This window comes from Suncus etruscus, chromosome 20, assembly GCF_024139225.1.
Source record: "Suncus etruscus isolate mSunEtr1 chromosome 20, mSunEtr1.pri.cur, whole genome shotgun sequence".
In the NCBI taxonomy this organism is placed as follows: Eukaryota; Metazoa; Chordata; class Mammalia; order Eulipotyphla; family Soricidae; genus Suncus; species Suncus etruscus.
Window position 1 is genome coordinate 40749764 of NC_064867.1, and position 19173 is coordinate 40768936.

At 49.1% G+C, this 19173-nt stretch overlaps 1 protein-coding gene across 3 annotated transcripts in view; it reads right to left on the reverse strand.

The window, feature by feature from the left end:
• Positions 1-19173, reverse strand: part of ITPR1 (inositol 1,4,5-trisphosphate receptor type 1) — a 215091-nt gene that overhangs the window by 89857 nt on the left and 106061 nt on the right. For all 3 annotated transcript variants that reach the window (XM_049766351.1, XM_049766350.1, XM_049766349.1), the window contains 10 exons: positions 16974-17141; positions 16404-16469; positions 15184-15321; positions 14680-14805; positions 9426-9626; positions 6859-7110; positions 5564-5689; positions 4229-4357; positions 2745-2865; positions 796-980 (listed from right to left, as the gene is read on the reverse strand). In XM_049766351.1, the coding sequence (XP_049622308.1) occupies positions 796-980; positions 2745-2865; positions 4229-4357; positions 5564-5689; positions 6859-7110; positions 9426-9626; positions 14680-14805; positions 15184-15321; positions 16404-16469; positions 16974-17141 (1512 nt within the window). The remainder of the gene's footprint in view (positions 1-795; positions 981-2744; positions 2866-4228; positions 4358-5563; positions 5690-6858; positions 7111-9425; positions 9627-14679; positions 14806-15183; positions 15322-16403; positions 16470-16973; positions 17142-19173) is intronic.

Consider the following 19173-nt stretch of genomic DNA (forward strand, 5'->3'; position numbering starts at 1 on the left):
TCTTTATTTTTGGTTTTTGGGTCACACCCAGCAGCGCTCAAGGGTTACTCCTGGCTCTGGGCTCAGAAATTGCTCCTGGCCAACTTGGGGGACCATACGGGTTGCTGGGAATTGAACCCAGGTCTGTCCTGGATCAGCTGAGTGCAAGGCAAATGCCCTACGGCTGTGCTATCTCTCTGACCCATTTTGGTGTTTTCTGTGTGTGTGTGTGTGTGTGTGTGTGTTTTGGGTGTGTGTGTGTGTGTTTTGGGTGTGTGTGTGTGTGTGTGTGTGTGTGTGTTTTGGGTGTGTGTGTGTGTGTGTGTGTGTGTGTGTGTGTGTGTGTGTGTGTGTGTGTGTTGGGTCACACCCAGCAGCGCTTGGAGTCACTTCTGGCTCTACGCTCAGAAATTGCTCCCGGCAGGCTCAGGGGACCATATGGGATGCCGGGATTCGAACCACCAACCTTCTGCATGCAAGGCAAATGCCTTACCTTCATGCTATCTCTTCGACCCCTTAACATTTTTATTTTTGGTGTCTTCTGACCACAACTATGGCCAGCAAGTGACCTCCTGTCATGGGCCCAGCATGTATTCCTCTCTGTGTCTCTGTCCTGTTACTGGCTGACCCACTGCAGGGAACAGTGGAGTCCCCCACCTCTAGGCTTCAACCCCGTTGAGGAGTGCTTCCTTCTGAGGGGAGGTAAGAAAGAGGCTGGCCAGGACCCTGCAGCTATGGCCTTTGGGTCTAACCCCACATGCCCTGTCCTACTCTGTAGTCCCCCCACCCCCACCCCCGGGCCTGCTACTCACATACCTGTAGCCTTTCAATGATGTTTCGATAGTCACGGGAGGCCGCCAGCACAGAGTCCCGGCGGGCAGCATTGCGTGCTGTGAGTCGCCAGTTGAGGGCGGTTTTCTGCACAATGTTGTGTGACTTGAGGAAGAGATTGTTGACTTGGCTGTCCAGGTCCACGGGGATGGCGATCGCACGGCTCTTGGCTGCTCAGATAGGGAGATGCACATAAGCATGATGGGTCCAAGCTTGGGCATGAAGGGGATGGCAGGGTCAGGGGGCCCACAGGAATAGAGGGTGGGGTCAGCACCTGCCAAGGCCACACACATGGCATACGTAGGTTCAAGGTTATGGGTTGCCTTGCCAAGCAGTCTCCAAGGACTCTGCAGAACCTTGCAAGTGCAGGTAGAAACAACTTTGCCCAAGTTTCTCCAGTTCCACATTCAGGCCTGAGCAGGCACTGAGGCCTTACCTATTTATGGCATGACAGTTCCCCAAAAGAGATGTGGGGATACAGAGAGCATCTCATGCCCTAGGAAACCCACAGGACCCAACCACAGGTGCAAAGACAAGTACAGGGAGCAGGGTGGGGACAGCATAGAAATGGCCAGGGAGGATAGAGAGGAAATCCACAAAGGACAACAGAGTTGGGGTGCTGGGGATGGAAACCAGATCTATGATGAGCTCACGACGAGCTCCAGCCGCTTTAACTGTGTCCCCAGCCTCATGTTGTCTAAGAAACCAGGAGGACAACTAAACCGCCAGGACATGGAACCATGTTCTACCCATTGGTGTCCCACAAGAAAAATGAATCCTCATGTTCCACCAAGAAATGGACACCCAGTGTCCCACCAGGAAGTGGATCCCTGTGGTCCACCAGGAAATGGACACCTGATGTTCTACCAGGAAATGAACTGGCCCCTCCAAGTCTGACTGTTGCTCTCATCTTCCCCACCTAAAACCACTGATTAAAAAGGCCCTCAGGAACTGACTGTACCACCCCCAGGATTTGGATAGGCCCATGTGACTTCCAGCAGGAATCCAATGTGGGCAGCATTGAACAACCCACAAATCTCTGACAGGCAAATACAAGATCCTGAGGTAGGCGGCACCTCAACCAGCCCAGACACCCACTTCTGATGCATAGAATAGAGACCTGGGAGTCGGGGAGACACATGCACCAAGCAACAAAAGCAGGTGCTCATGGGGGAGAAGACAGGTGCTCTCATCTCAGAGACAGCACCATGCCCGGACCCCCAAGGGCACACACAACAAATTCCCTGCTCCCAGGCCAGCTCTCCTCTCCTCTGTGCCTGGCTCTCCTATCATAACTCCACCCAGGCTCTCCCTTCACTCCTACATCCCAGTTCTTCTTAGCCTTATGCCTTTCTCTTCCCAGTTCAGTGCTGTGAGGGTCACAGAGTTCCTCTAAGTTAAGTTGAGGACAGTGGTAGAGGCTTGGTCCCAGTTGACACTAGGATGAGATGAGGGTAGAGGAGAGATGAAGAGTGAGGGACCCTCTAAGCTCTGGGATGAGGATAGAGAGCAATGAGGAAGGACTCCAGACACCAGGCAGGGGTGCAGAAGTGGGTGAGGAGTCCCAGTCAGTATAGTCCATGCCTGCTGTTGGGTTCCACAGTGCTGACCCCAACATGCCGCCATTGTTGTGCATGTTGATGCAGGGGGTGAGCACAAATAGCAGGGGTGCTCAAGGGTAACTTAGGGCAGAAGACCCCACAAAGATCATTTTTGGAGGAGCAAAAGAAAGATAAGACTGTAAACCCGGTGAAAGAAAAGTCCTTCCAAGTTGCCTGTGAGGGACCACATGAAGGGTTGAGGGTTGTTGGTATTTGAGAAGAGGGGACAGTGTCCTGGTTAGAAGGCAGAAGGGACACATTTGCTGGATGAACAACACCGAGGAAAGTCAGGGTTGGGGTTCCTCCCATCGGAAGAGTGAACTGCAAGCTTACCCACGTCGGAGAGTACCCGGATGCAGCTCTCCACCGATGCCTTCTGGCTGGGCAGCAACCAGTTGCAATGGTAGACGCGGAACACGCCCTGCAGCAGCTGCACGAACACGGGTTGGCGTGTCTGCAGGAGAGGTGGGGCCAAGTTAGTATGGGCCAAGTTAGGTGGACAGTTAGTATGGGTGAGTCTGGATGGGATATGGATGGGCAGTTAGTATTGGTAGGTCTATGGATGGGTAGTTAGTACGGGTAAGTCTATGGATGGGCAGTTAGTATAGGTGAGTCTATAGATGAGTAGTTAATATGGGTGCATCTACGGATGGGTAGTTAATATGGGTAAGTCTACAGATGGGTAGTTAGTATGGGTAAGTCTATGGATAGGCAATTAGAATGGATGAGTCTATGGATGGAGTTAGTATGGGTGAGTCTATGGATGGGCAGTTAATATGGGTAAGTCTATAGATGGGCAGTTAGTATGGGTGAGTCTATGGATGAACAGGGTTTGTGGAGTTGGGGGAGATCCTGTTGGACAAGATCACATGAGGATGGGTGGAACCTTTGGTGGGAGGGACCAAATAAAGATAAGCACAGCTGTATGTAATAGGCAGGCCTTGAGGGTGGGTAGGCTCAGGATGTACGGAAGTGACTTCACCCACATTAGTGTTTCCTTCCTTGAGTGCAGGAAGGGACTAGGGTGGGGTGTAAAGAGGATTCCAGTTCTTTTTTTTTTCCCCCTGAGAGCCCGACAGACCACAGCTCTTTGCCTAGTGGTGGTCATGGCCAAGCAGGGCCACGGACCCCTCTGAGTCTCACTTTACCACCCCAGAAGGGGAAAGTGATAGGTTCTATCTGCATAGAGTCTGATAGACAGACTGAGTTGAACTTTCTCGAACTCAAGACTGGTTCGAGGAATGCTGAAGCATCTGGCAAACACACTGAGGAGAGCTTTCTCTGCTCCAAAGTACTCTTTCCCCATGGAGCCTCATCCTTCACCTCCAATGATTTGCATCCCATGACCTGGCTCCACCCTCAATGGGTTCCATCTCTTCATGTATGACCTGCAGGATGGAAATCTCTTATTTCTGCAGACCAGGCCCAGACAGAATTTTGTATGTGGCATCTAGGAGGCTGCCACAGCCGGGCACCAGTACCCATCTCAAAACAAGAGGGATTTTCCTACATGCAAGAATCTCCCGGAGCCATGCTCCCTTGGGGTTAAGATTGGAGGGCTTCAGGTAAGCAACGCCTTATAGCTTTAGGCCCTTAATGGCAGAGTAGTATTGCATCTGGTCCCAAGCACTGCTCAGTGGTTTCTAGTCTCATGTTAATACACACACAAACAAGGACCTGAAAGTTGCCTGTACTGGGGATGGGGATGGAGATGGACATGGGGGAGTGGCAGGGGAGAGGGGCATACACAGTAGAGGTGATGTCCCAGGCAAGGAAGGTTGCAGGAGGACATACCCAGGGTAGCATAGACTTCTCACCTGCAGTGTGGTGCTCTGATCTGAGAAGGGGGAGCTGAAGAATGTAGTGACGATGCTCATGACAATCTCGGTGACATATTTCTCCAGAATGGAGTCCGCGTGCTTGCGGTCGCTTGTGTTGTTACAGGCCTGAGAGATGATGGGGAACACCATCATGAGTTAACCAACCTGCTGCTGTGGCTGCCCCCCGAGTGATAAGTTAGTGTTCACTGTGCTAGAGGGAGACCCACAACCAGCAGCATTGGGCTGGAAAAGAAGACCTTTTGGTCTCCACCAGGTGGAATCTCACAATGTCCACATCAGTTTGGGACTTTCAAGACTTTCACTTCCAAGTGTCTGCCTGAAGTGAAGATTTGAACCCCAAGAAAAAGACTTGGGGAGCAGTGCTAACTCTGCCCTCTTGCAGAGCCCAATGTGGGCCTGCCTGAGGCAAATCCTTGACTCTCTTCCCCAGCCTGCAAATCAACAGGGGTGGAACCATCGTTAGCCAAGTCTGGAATTTGGAAATCAGCCCACTACAGGGCCAGGAACATACAGAGGATGAGGGACATGTGTCGCAGGCCCTGTGATTCTGGATGGAGCCCTGCCAACACAGGCCAGCAATACAGAGGGGACCAAGGACATGCGTCACAGGCCCGTCACGATGGGTGAAGAGATGCATTCAAGATTTAAGAAGAGACAGACTTCGGGGTTGGAGAGATCGCATGGATGGTGGTTCAAATCCCGGCATCCCATATGGTCCCCTGAGCCTGCCAGGAACAATTTCTGAGCATAGAGCCTGAAGTAACCCCTGAGCGCTGCTGAGTGTGACCCAAAAACAAAACAAACAAACAAACAAACAAAAAACAACAAAGGACAGACTGCCCAGGAAAAGAAAACCTGACAGTTCCAGTCAGGCTACCAAGTGGGACAGGAAACAGACAGAACGCAGGATGGATATGATCTTCCCCGAAGCTCATAAATAAAATCTCTTCTGTGCTTGGAATCAGGCCACAAAGCTGGTCACCAGGCATGGTGAACTTGACGACTGTGCCCTTTGAACCCCACAGACACACACAAATACCCATAAACGATTACACGTACGCTCAAAAATATCCATATATGCACACACAACTCACACACATGCTCACATCACACAACATTTGTGTGTGTGCATCACACAATTCATACGCATGCATGTAAAGGCGTACACGCATATACGCCCACCTGCATGGACTCATGGACACATTCCTACACGTTCAGTTGCATGAGTGTTCACACTCACACGGGCACACTCGTGGAGGCAAGTGCATACAGTCGCACCCTAACTCTGCCTTCAGCCCCAGGAAGCCATACCCTGCAGATGTCCACCAGAAAGTTCTCGAACAACTTCCACATATGGTTGCTTGTGTAGATCTCCTTCATCTCCACCTCCGTGTCCACGTAGCAGTGGTTCAGGAAGTTGATGTAGGCGATCTTCACCTGGACAGAAAGAACAGGCTGATGGGGCCGGAGCAGTGGTGCAGTGGTAGGGTGCTTATCTTGCACATGACTGACCCAGGACAGACCTGGTTCAATCCCCCAGCATCCCATATGGTCCCTCGAGCCAGGAATGATTTCTGAGTGTCTAGCCAGGAGTAACCCCTGAGTATCATTGGGTTTGACCCAGAAACAAAACAAAACAAAAAAGACATGCTATTGTACGCAGCTCGCCATGATTGTGATGGTGAGAGGCCGTCATTGTCTGCACCTCCTTACAATCAGCACCCAAAACAGTGAGTACCAGGAAGAGACATGTTCTTGAAAGTAGGACACACCAGGGACAGCAGGAGAACAGACGTCAAAAGAGAAGGGTGGGGGAGTTTTCCCTGAACCTTTTGCCTCTGTGATTTGCTTTTCAAGTTCTATTAACTTCCCAAGAATTTAATCCCAAACACAATGTATGTTAATGTATACAACATATGCTGCACAGAAAACATGTGTTTAGTTTGTGATACGCAGCAGTAGCAGTTATTTTAGAACACACAGGAATAAAATAAATAGCATCATGTAGAGAGCACCATAGAGAGGAAAAAGTCAGCCTGGAAGGACTGACTTCGAGAAACCAGAAAAAAGGGCTGAAGAGATAGCATGGAGGTAGGGCATTTGCCTTCATGCAGAAGGACGGTGGTTCAAATCCCGGCATTCCATATAGTCCCTCTAAGCCTGCCAGGAGCGATTTCTGAGCATAGAGCCAGGAGTAACCCCTGAACGCTGCCGAGTGTGACCCAAAAAACCATGGCATTGTCATTTTCTGGTGGGTACAAGGCTTTCTCTCTGCTACTTGGCATCCCTACCCATCCACAGGTCACTCTCAGGCTTTATTCCTGAAGGATCCTCTTTGTCTCTCTAGACTGGGAAAAGCTGGATCTCCCCTACTCTCAGCTCTTAGGAGCTAAACACAACAGTCTGTCCCCTATTCTCAAGGAGATGGATGCAAAAAATGTCCATCTGTCCCCAATCCCCTAATATACACAATACACAATACGTCCTGCCTCTGCTAAGTCAACATGACAAGAAGTTCCTGCAAGTAGAATAGTCATAACCCAGGGCCCTGTGGCTTCCAGGCGCTTGTCCCTATGAGACACGGAGGGACCCCAGCCCAGGCACACCTCGGGGATGCAGTCCTCATGCGTCACCACACGCACAATGTCGTCCAGAGGCAGCAGTGAGTTGCACTTGATCTCCGTGTACACGTTCTTGCCCTCCGTGCACACAGCCAGGAGCTCCACCAAGTGGATATGGTACATGAGTGGGCTGTTCTCGTCCATGCGGTCTCGCTCGGAGCGCATCATCTGGATCAAAGTCTGGAAGGACGCTCTGTCATTGTAGAATACCAGGACATCTTCTCCTGAGTTGACCAGCTGAGAAGAGAGGGATATGTGATGGGACACCCGCAAAGTGTGCCTGGATGGACCCGGGGCAGTGAGTGGCAGGAATGTGACCCTGGAAGCCTGCACCCTCTAAACCAGACCTGAGGACCCAGGAGCCTAAATCTCCCAACATCCAGACCCAAGGCCCCATGGGGCTGACACATCTACCTGTTTACAAAGACTAGGCCCAGACCCAGACATGAGGGCTGGGGAGCATTTGGCCCATCTAGTTCCAAACCTCAGGACCCAAGGTTATTTTTCTTGTTAAAAATGTCTGCAATGGAGGCTGGAGTGGTAGCACAGTGGTAGGGTGCTTGCCTTGTTGCACATGGCTGATTCAGGACTGACCTCGGTTCAATCCCCAGCGTCCCATATGGTCCCCCAAGCTAGGAGCGATTTCTGAGCACATAGCCAGGAGTAAACCCTGAGCATCAACAGGTATGGACCCGACCCCCCCCAAAAAAAAACGAAAAAAGGGCCAGAGTGGTGGCGCAAGGCGTATGATGTCTGCATTGCACCTGCTAGCCTAGGACAGACCATGGTTCGATCCCCCGGCATCCCAGATGGTCCCCCAAGCCAGGAGCAATTTCTGAACACATAGCCAGGAGTAACCCCTGAATGTCATAGGGTGTGGCCAAAAAAAAACAAAATAAAAAAAATGTCTGCAATGGGGCCAGAGAGAGCACAGCGATAAGACATTTGCCTTCCATTTAGCCAACTCTGGACAGACTGGACCCAGTTAGATTCCTGGCATCCCATATGATCCCCAAATTTGCCAGAAGTGATTTCTGAGCACAGAGTCACAAGTAACCCCTGAGTATTTCTGGGTATGGCCCCCAAACCAATCAATTAATCAATCAATAAACCACTTAAAATAAAATAAAATGTCTATAGTGCCTCTGCACTTTCTTTTTTGTTTGTTTGGTTGGTTGATTGGTTTTGGTTTTTGGGCCACACCCGTTTGATGCTCAGGGGTTACTCCTGGCTATGCGCTCAGAAATTGCCCCTGGCTTGGGGGACCATATGGGACGCCGGGGGATCAAACTGTGGTCCGTCCTACGCTAGCGCTTGCAAGGCAGGCACCTTATCTCTAGCGCCACCTTCCCGGCGCCGTGCCTCTGCACTTTCAAAATCTTCCTCTACATGTCTTTATTGCATTTTCTCTCTTTGTCTTGCCACAGAACCACATTACCTTATATCCAATTAAGATGATCAGTGAACTGGGCAGACACTCAAAGGCTAGGTCACCCAACTTGCGTGCCTGATCCCAGGTTCCAGCCCCAGGACTACCTGTCCCCAAAGGACCATTTCAAGTTTGACTCTGAAACACTGCCAGGTATAGACCAAAAAACCAAAACATGATCTGGGTTTGACAATACTCATCCAAGAGCTAAGGTATTCCATGTCCCAGGACGTGGACACAGGAAGTCATCACTGTCTAGAGAGCTTCTACCAAAGCAGAAACAAGTATTCATAGACAGTTCCTAATATAACAACAGCGAATCTGCACATATTCTATCTACATGCCAGGTACCAGGGTCAACCTCCATTTGGTTTCATTTCCACAGCAAGATTGAACAATAACACTGATTGAGGGGATCAAAAATTCACCAGAAACTGCTCAACCATGGAGTTAGGCTTGGGAGAGGGAATTTGGTAGGGTCAAAATTATCAGCAAGCTTAGCCACCCCGTCTTGCTGAGTCCTACCAGCACCTTTTCTGGGCAGCAACACCACACTACTTCATTTTCTAGAAATACACTCAGAGACTGAGATGGAGTGCTGTCTAAACCACAGCAGCAGAGGACATGCCAACACTGCCATAGCACTGCCTTCTCCAATCATGTTTTCCAGTCTTTAGCTGACTCAGACACATGGATGGCATCATGCCTCCATGCTGAGTACTTGTACTATATGGAAGGGGAGTCCCACAGATCACTGGGAGACCTGGATGCTTGGAACTCCAATTCCACTCCTGTATCCTAAGGGTAACACTTAGCAACTAAGCAGGAGACGACTGGGAGCACCAATGGGCAGCTCCTTCATGCACACTTTGCTGTCTCATTCTAGGGACCTCTTCTCCTTACCAAAAGCTGAATCAAACTTCTGCTCCTTGATGGATCCAGCCATTGCGACATCAACTCTGGCCCTCACTCCTTGCTGCTGCAACTACCAGTCATATTCATGTTCGTGAGCGTCCCCCCATGGCAAGCTTTGGTCCCTTTACATGCCTCCTCACCACACTAGCTCACATCACTAGCATCTGGGGACTCGGGACATGGCTAGCTAGGAGAACATGGCTGTCACCTCAGCCATGACCATATCTTGGCACTTCTTGATGAATTTGCCTTCGGCCTTGACAATGGTCTGCAGAAATTTAATATACTGGACACTGCGGCCGTGCGTCTCGATGCAGTGGACAAAGTGTTGGACCACGCGCTCGTTGATCTCGCTGCAGAGCTGCAGGTTGTTCATGAAGATGTGCTGCATGGTTACTGCCTCCAGGATCTGAAGAACAGAAAAGAACATAATCACAGGATGCTTGGGGCGGGCAGGACCACAACACAGAGGGAGCGGCCTTCCTCCCTCCACTTGTGGGGACTGTCCTCCTCCTTCATGCTGGTTCCTCTGCTATCAAAGCTCTCTTCCCAACAGAGAAAGCTCCGTGTCGTCCTGACTTTCACATAGGATCTGTAGAGAAACCAGGATCTCTAACGATAGAACCTGACTCCAACAACTGTGATTGTGAAGAGCTTTTCTGGGAGCACAGAGAAAGACTTTGGGGTTAGACAACTTAGCATTCCTGAAGCCTGAAGTTGGTCTTATGCCAGAATACTTCATGGGTAAGGTCTCTCTGGTTGGTTTGTTTTGTTTTGTTTTTTGTTTTTTTGGGGGGTCACACCCGGCAGCGCTCAGGGGTCCCTTCTGGCTTTACGCTCAGAAATCGCTCCTGGCAGGCTTGGGGGACCATATGGGATGCTGGGATTCAAACCATCGACCTTCTGCACGCAAGGCGAATGAATGCCTTACCTCCATGCCATCTCTCCGGCTCCAGGTCTCCCTGTTTTTAGGCCAGAGTTTTTCCTTTGTATTTCTCCCACATTTTGCTGTGCCTATGCAAACAACAACTGCCACACACACACACACAACTTTTTCATTGTACTTTTTTTAAATCTCTTATCTTTAAAAAAAAGTGAGCTTAGTAAATTTTCTGCTATTGTATTAATGACTTTATTGGAGATACAATAATTTTTCACAAATATACTTGCTACTGAACATTCTCTTTCTTTTTTCTTCTGTTCCATTCTATTTTGGGAGGGGGGGTTTGGATCACACCCAGTGACTCCTGGAGGTCATTCCTGGCTCTGCGCTCAGAAATGGCAGGCTCAAGGGACCATATGGGATGCCGGGATTTGAACCACTGTCCATACTGGGTCAGCTGCGTGCAAGACAAATGCCCTACTGCTGTGCTATCTCTCCAGTCCCTCCGTTCTAATTGTTTTAGCTTTTCTATTTTCTTTCTATTTTTTTAATAACTTTGCTTTCTGTCATCTTGAAACAAATGTATTATGATCAGCTACGTCAACTATGTGATGCATTTTCTTTAACTAAAATTAATTAAAAATTAAAAAAATACAAAGCCAGTTTCCCTACCTATCTCTCATATGTGTACATTCTCTCTCTCTCTCTCTCTCTCTCTCTCTCTCTCTCTCTCTCTCTCTCTCTCTCTCCCTCCTCTCTCTCTCTCCCCCTCCCCACATCGTCCTCACCGAGATCAAATGGGCATCCAGAGAGAAACTGCAAACACTTCCTAACCATCCTGATCATACACACTTGAAAGTGGACACTGGTTTCAAGCCTTCTTCTCTCCCTGACTTCAATATCACACAATAATACTCTCACTCATACTAGGGTGGTCATGCATCAGTGGTCATTCATGGCCATCAGCCCACAGCAAAGACCAGGATGGGTTTATTCTACTGTGAAAGATGCAGGCGAGGGAGAGTGGCAAATCTGATGGTAAGTGATGACAAAGGTTCTACCCTAACCAGCCTCACTCAGATCTGCTGGGAAAGCAAACACCCACTTCGTTGCCGGGTTAGGATCCGAGAATGAGGGTGCTGAGGCACATGGGGTAAAGTACTTGGTTCTTGGGGCCACTGTAACTCCACCCTGGATTTAGGCGTACCTACCTGAAACCCGCCCTTTTCTGGGAGGGGTCTTAGGAACCGGATATTAGGTGTAACCATACCTGCAAGACCCCTCCCATTCCGGGGAGTGGTCTTGGAAGGTTATATAAAGCCTCTGACCCAGGGGATTAGGGTCTTTGCCTCTTTTGGTCTTTGACCAGCATGGAGGTCAAAGGAAGATGGCTGAAAGGAGTTAAGATGCAGGGCCAAGAATAACTAGTGCTTGAAAGGTTATGAGTAGGCCACACACATGTGGTGGGTAGGGTATGAATAAAGCTGATGCTTCCTGATGCCTGCCTGTGAGTGAGTTCAGTACCCGTCGCTTTCCTGGACCCCAGACCCGCCGGTTGATGGGGGATGAAGCCACGTGGCCGGGGCCTAAGGACAAAGGCCTCCATCCTTCACCATCCTTCTCCATCCACCACCTTCGTTAATTATTTAATACAACAGGCCACTTCTAAATTGCTTTCGGAAGATGCTAATGTTCACAGCTTGCATCGAAGCTGCCCGAACTCCACCAGCCCTTAGCAATGTGGATGTCACCACCCCAAGTATGCCTTGCGCAGCTGGACTCATTGTGTGCTCCCCCGATGGGCATCTTGCCGCCTTCCCTAACAGTTCAAAGTCTTCTCCTCCTGGGCCCAGAGACATACCAAGTGAGGAAGGCACTTGCCTGGGGCACAGGTGACCCCTGTTCAATCTCCAACAACCTACACGGATCCCTGAATCCCTTTCAAAGTGACCCCTGAGCACAGAGCCAGATGTTAGCCCTGAGTACCACCGGGTGTGGCCCAAACCAGACCCACTAGCAGGGACTACAGCATCTGGAAAGTCCAGTGGCTTTCAACAAGTGGCTATATTTTTTGGTTTAGATTTTTCTGTATTTGTCACATAATCTGCCCTGAAGTCTTGGTGGGACTTCACAGATGTCCTTGCCTTATTCTGGCTTTGCCTTCAGACACTCAGTACTACGGTGATGAATATATTAAGAAGCCCCATGAGGGGCCGGAGAGATACCATGGAGGTAAGGTGTTTGCCTTTCATGCAGAAGGACGATGGTTCCAATCCCGGCATCCCATATGGTCCCCTGTGCCTGCCAGGAGTGATTTCTGAGCATAGAGCCAGGAGTAACCCCTGAGCGCTGCCGGGTGTGACCCAAAAACAAACAAACAAAAAAAAGAAGGCCCATGAGGGGGCTGGAGAGATAATACAGTAGTAGGGTGTTTGTTTTTCATGCGGTTGACCTAGGACGGACCGTGGTTCGATCCCTCGGTGTCCCACATGGGCCCCCAAGCCAGGGGCAATTTCTGAGTGCATAGCCAGGAGTAACTCCTGAGCATCACTGAGTATGGCCCAAAAAACAAACAAACAAACAAACAAACAAAGCTCCATGGGGTGGCCGGAGACTTAGCACAGCAGCAGGGCATTTGCCTTGCATGCAGCCAACCCAAGATGGACCCAGTTCAATTCCTTAAATCCCATATGGTCCTCCGAGCTTGCCAGGAGCAATTTCTGAGCACAGAGCCAGGAGTAACCCCTGAGCATCGCTGGGTGTGGACCCCAAATCAATCAACCAATCAATAAACTCTAAAAAATTACAAAGACGCCTCATGGGTTGGTATTTCCCCTCTACTACTGATGCCTTCGCCTAGAGAGCCTTCCCACCACAGGCTGCCAAGGTGCCCAGTTTCTCCCAGATGTGATTTTCTACTGTTGGGCATGAGATAGGGCTTTCACTTCAACTTGTATCTTTTCTTTCTCTTCCCCTAACAAGGAGAAATTGCTATGCTAGAATCCTGCCATCCCTCGATGCTCCAGCAGGGCTGAGTGATCACAGGGGCAGAAAACAGTGCTGGGTTGAGGCTCTATGTCTGGACAACCCCAGTTCAAATCCCCAGCACCATGGACAGTCTCCAGAGCACCTCCAGTGATCACTCTCAGGAAGTAGGAAATGGCCCCTGAGCACCATCAGTGTGACCCCAAAAACAAAAACAAAACAAAGAATGAGTGTGTACATGGAATTAAGACTAGGATGCTTATGAGGAGCCACCTTCTGTTTCAGAGAGATGCTGCCCAATGCTGTGAGAAGCCTTGGGCCATCCACCCAGGCAGGTGAAGTTTGAGGTTCAAGACTAAGTCTTGGGGAGGCATCAGGGCATATTAGGTAAGCAATAACACATGAGAAACAACATTGTTTTTTTGTTTTGTTTTGATTTTTGGGTCATACCCAGCAGATTCAAGGGACCAAATGGGATAGAGGGATTTGAACCATCGTCCTTCTACATGCAAGGCAAATGCCCTACCTCTATGCTATCTCTCCAGTCCGAGACACAACATTGTTTATCTTTTTTTTTTTTTTTTTTTTTGGGTTTTGGTTTTTGGGTCACACCCGGCGGTGCTCAGGGGTTACTCCTGGCTATCTGCTCAGAAATAGCTCCTGGCAGGCATGGGGGACCATATGGGACACCGGGATTCGAACCAACCACCTTTGGTCCAGGATCGGCTGCTTGCAAGGCAAACGCCGCTGTGCTATCTCTCCGGGCCCAACATTGTTTATCTTTAGGAAACATATTGCCCATGGAAAGACGTGTCAAAAACATGACAGCTGGGGCCAGAGAGATAGCACATATGGGCCCATCAATCAATCAGTAATAAATAAATAAAGTTAAAGAAAAAAACACATGACAGTTACGTTTCTGTAGTTGTGCCATGCTTTGCGAGCTGAGATTTTTACAGCATATGAGAAGTGTGTGGTGGGATGGTAAGAACCACCTACTCTACTACTGGGCTCCGACGAAATGAAGAAGGTCACAAAGGAAAAGAAGCAGGCTGGAGTAAGAGCTCAGTGGTAGGGTGTTAGCCTTGCACACGGCCGACCCTGAACGAACCCTGATTTGATCCTCGGCACCTCATTCGGTCTTCGATCCTACCAGAAGCAATTTCTGAGCATAGAGCCAGGAGGAACCCCTAATTAATGCTGCTGTGCCCTCCCCCATAAAAAAAATGAAAGGGAAGCAAACTTGGGGCCAGAAAGTAGACAGGATGTGACGTGTACCTTGCAGCACCCACTCCCAGTGCCTTACCTGATACCACCTGTCACCAGCATTTCCAGGGTAACCTGGACAGTCCTGGCACTGCAGAGCCTTAACAGTGACTAAGCACCACTGGGAGGGACCCCTGGGATCCCCAAAGTACCATTTGAGAGATCCCCATAAAGAAGAACAACTAGAAATATGTCCCATCTCTCCTGACTGGAAGGTCCCTCCTTGGCACAGTTGCTACAGTATGATGTTTGCCTATGGCGCAAGCAGCCAAGAGCCAGCTGTGCCCCCACCATCCACCCCTTCCAGTTCCCCAGAACCCCAGCTCACCCCTGGGTTGAGAAACAGGTTGATGTGTTTGTGCAGCAAAGCTTGGTTCTGCTGGTTGCCGGCGCAGAAATTCTGCAGAAACTCATGAGCCAGCCTCATGATCTCCTGCATCTTCATATCTTCAGCCTGTTTGGGGGAAGAGATGAAAAAGCAGAGTTTAGGCTCCCCCAAACCCAGTTAATTGCCATCTGACCCCAAACTCTGCGTGCCAGGTTTTTGTTGGACAAAGGACCACAGACAATACTATATTGCTTGGATGGATGAGCAGAAGGAAGCCCTGATGTGGGCCAGGGGGCTAGAGAGTGCCAACACCCCAACCCTAACCAGGCAGGGACAGAAGAATAATGGCACAAGAGAACCAGGAGCATTTTTTTCAGGGCACTGAGGATGAGATTCAAGCTTTGCCTTGTGAGATGATAGCAGGCACTCAGCAGAGTTTCAGGAGTGTACGGGAGATGAAAAGTGGGGTGTCTAATGTTCTTGGGGGAAGCCTATCACGCTCACCTTCTCATAGGGGATCTGCAGCAACTCCAGCACCACAGTGTGGGCCCCCATATTGCGCAGTAGCCTCTGCTGCTGCTTTCGGCTCTTGCGGCCTGAGGCCCCTTCCTGCACGCACAACTTGCTAAGCCGGATGAGGATCTGAGGGAGGAGGCAATGGCGGCATCTTGTTTGTGCTTCCAACCCTGTCACCACCCCGCATTGCCCATGACCCTGGCTTTCTGGCTATGCTACATTGGCTGGCAGAGCTGGCATATGGCATATGGTCCCCCAAGCCAGGGGTGATTTCTGAGCTCAGAGCCAAGAGTAATCCCTGAGCGCCACTGGATGGGACTCAAGAAATAAAAAACAAAAATAAAAACAAAACAAAAAGACCCTGTGATTATACTGAACCAGATCCTAACCCAATGGCACCTACTCACTTCTGGTGAGTTGCACTACGTCATCAGACCTTGAGCAATATATACTGGGCAATATATAGAAGGAAATATATAATATATAAACTAAATATCTATATAAACTGAATATATATAAACTGAATATATAAATATATAATGTATAAGTATATAAATTTATGTATAGAAATAGAATATATAAATATGTATGTGTAATTTACATATATATGTAATAAATACGTAATATACATGTGTAAATTGAATATATATAAATATATGTAATGGGTAATAAATATGTAAATTTATATATAATATATAAATATATATCAAATGAATATAGAATATATAAACTGGGCAATATATAAAAGGAAACAGATCTCAGCCAAGTGAGAAAATCAGGAAGAGATTTCAGGGAGTGGCCAGGGGCACTGAGATCCCAATTCACTGACACCCCCTACCCAAAGGGGATTCTTGCCCTGGATTAAATCCCCATTGCTGAGTCCCAGAGAATCTAAAGGGATAAAAATAAATCTTTGGCACAGCAGGGGGCTTGGTTCGAGAGAGATCAGGGACATGGAAAGCCAGAGGCCCCTTGGCTGAGGGAGGTCATGGAGAGGGGCAGACTGAGCCCAGATTCTGCAGAATCGACCCCTGAGTCAGAGAGACACTTCCCTGGCTATCATGTCCTGCCCCACTTGCCTTCAAGGGCACAAAGCAAGACCTAGGTATACCCTAGACCCTGTGATCCTGGAGGCCTGATTGCTGATTGGGGGGCCCAAGCAAAGAACAGGCACCCCACGCCCCACACTTGTCCCAGGGGAAACTCACCTCTTTGACTACTCGGTAGTTGTAGCTGCTGGTGCTCTCGTGCTGCTGGGGCCTGCTGCCCCCGTCCTAGGGAGCAAAGGGCACACGGAAGCTCTGAGGTTGGGCGCTCTAAGCTTAGGCACTGAGCTGTGCATGGTATTCAGAGCTCATGTGGTGCACTCTGCTCTGAAACCTGCCTTGTGTGTTCTGAGTTCTGTGTGGTATTCTATGCTTTGAGCTGTGTTCTCTGAGCTCTGTCCTCTGTGCTCTGAGCTCTATGCTACAAGTTCTATATTCTGAATTCCCTGTGTGGGTCACACCAGGGTAGGTGGGGGCAGCAGGTTCCACTCTGTGAAATGCCCTATTGACACAGACCTCTCCTCAAAGCCTCCCTCCTGGATATGCCATGGAAAAGGCTCAGAGCAGTTCAGCCCAGAAAGGTGGTGTGGTCATAGCGTCTATCTATGCGTTGCAAGCTTCACTTGTTCCAGCGTTCCTTGGGCACAGCCCCAAACATGACCGCGTTAAGTCCACGGGGAATTGCCCACAGGGAAGGACAAGGTCCAGGGCAGGCAACTGCCTCTCACCCACCTCTGCCTTCTTGTGTTCGTCACCCATTGCCCCGTCCATGGCCTCGTCAGGGCCTTGGCCCTTGTAGACCCAGAGCTCAGACTTCTCCACGATGGACCGCAGCTGGTCCAGATCCTGCTTGATCTGCTTGTAGTTGTCCACGTCCTGGCTGGTGACCAGCAGCTGGACCTGGAGAACATGACCAGGGGGTGACACTGGGCCTCTCTCAGACAGACACACAATGTCACAAGCATGCGCTCACACGCAGAACGATCACACTTACGCACAGACATGCGTTCACAGCCAAACACTTGCGCACGCATTCGGACACGGACACAACTGTTCATATGCATTTGTGACCCCCAATTATACTCTCGTACAGACGCAGGTGTGATCATGCTCACATACATACATGATTCCACATGTAGCCAAAGATGTGTAGACACAAACACACCAACTCACACTCATAATCCAGTACCAGTGCACGCAAAACGCACTTGTTGTGTATGTAAATATTTTAGGGGATTATGATGTGACTGACCCTACCCTGATCGGTGATTGTGCCCTACCCTAGGGTGTGACCTGGCATTCTGCCCCCAGCCTGGGGTGGTACCTGATTCTGCTTCCACCATTGGGTGGTATCTGATCCAACCATTGGGTGGTACCTGATTCTGGGGAATAAAAACAAGGGTCTGTGAAAGGCGAGAAGCTTTTGGCAGGAACTGATGCTGAGGCTTTGGATTTCAGTCTTGTCCACCGAATAAAGCTAATATTTCCACAAGCCTGACTGTCTGCAAGCTGTTTACCCGCCGTTTCGCCTCAGAACCGTCGGCTGGACAGGTGGCAGACACGTGCTCCGAGCTGGAGGGGAAAGACCTCATCCTCCATCCCTCCATCAGTCAACCTCTTCAGGGGCTGACTTGCAACACACACTCACATTTATGTAGGCTCATGTACTCGCATGTACAGGCATGACACAGACATGTCCTCAGAGAAACGCATGTAGAGCCATTCTTACACATACACTTGTGTGTGACAGAGACACACCCAAAGACACTCACAGCTACCTGAGATACATGGAAATAGACACAAAAAACATTTTTTTTTGGTTTTTGGGTCACACCCTGCAGCGGTTACTCCTGGCTCTATGCTCAGAAATCACTCCTGGCAGGCTCAGGGGACCATATGGGATGCCGGGATTCGAACCACCGTTCTTCTGCATGCAAGGCAAAAGCCTTACCTACATGCTATCTCTCAGGCCCCCACATTTGAATACTTTTGTAGTCAGACACACAGGCTCTTTCTTTCACGTACTAACGGGCACTCAAAAACACACAAGAACTCACTTGCCTTCCATGAGTCTCAGAGACAAACTAAAAACTTAGAAACTCACAAATGAGCACAGTCCCACTGAGGAATTCACTCGCATACATGTTTTATTTATTTATTTTTTGTTTTTTGGGTCACACCCAGCAGCCCTCAGGGGTTACTCCTGGCTCTATGCTCAGAAATCGCCCCTGGCAGGCACGGGGACCATATGGGATGCCGGGATTTGAACCACCATCCTTTTTTTTTTTTTTTTTAATAATATGATTTTTATTTTGATCATAGTGTCTTACATATTGTTGACAATAACATTTTAGGTACATATTTACATAAAATCAGGGGGGATTCCCATCACCAAATTGTCCTCCCTACACCTCCATTTTTGTCCTACCTCCCATTTCCTCTTCCCTCACCCCCAGGGCGGCTAGAATATGTGGTCCCCTCTTTATCCAACCCACTACTTAGTAGTCTTGCACTTGTTTGGTCTTGATGCCTCCCTTATCTCCCCCTCTAACTGTAGGCAGGACTAGCTAGTTCAAGTTGCATGGTTTTGCCGGAAAAAGAGAAGATAAATAAACTGGGGTAAGAGTCTAATACTCCAAAAATGGGTGGAATCCTTCTAGAGGCTCTCATCATCGATTTGGGAGATGAAGGAGAGAAAGAAGGTGAAACACTCCACCAGTACCAAAAAAAAAGTGTCAATTATCCAGTGAGGACTCCAGCTATATCGATAAGCACCACAAAAAATAGACGAAAAACAAAACAAAACAAAAAAAGACAAACAAAAACAAACAAACAAACCAAAAACACGCCATGGTCTTGAAATAAGAAACATGGTATAGCACATAACGAAAAAAGATAAAAGAAGAGAAAAAAATAAGTATAATTGGGGACA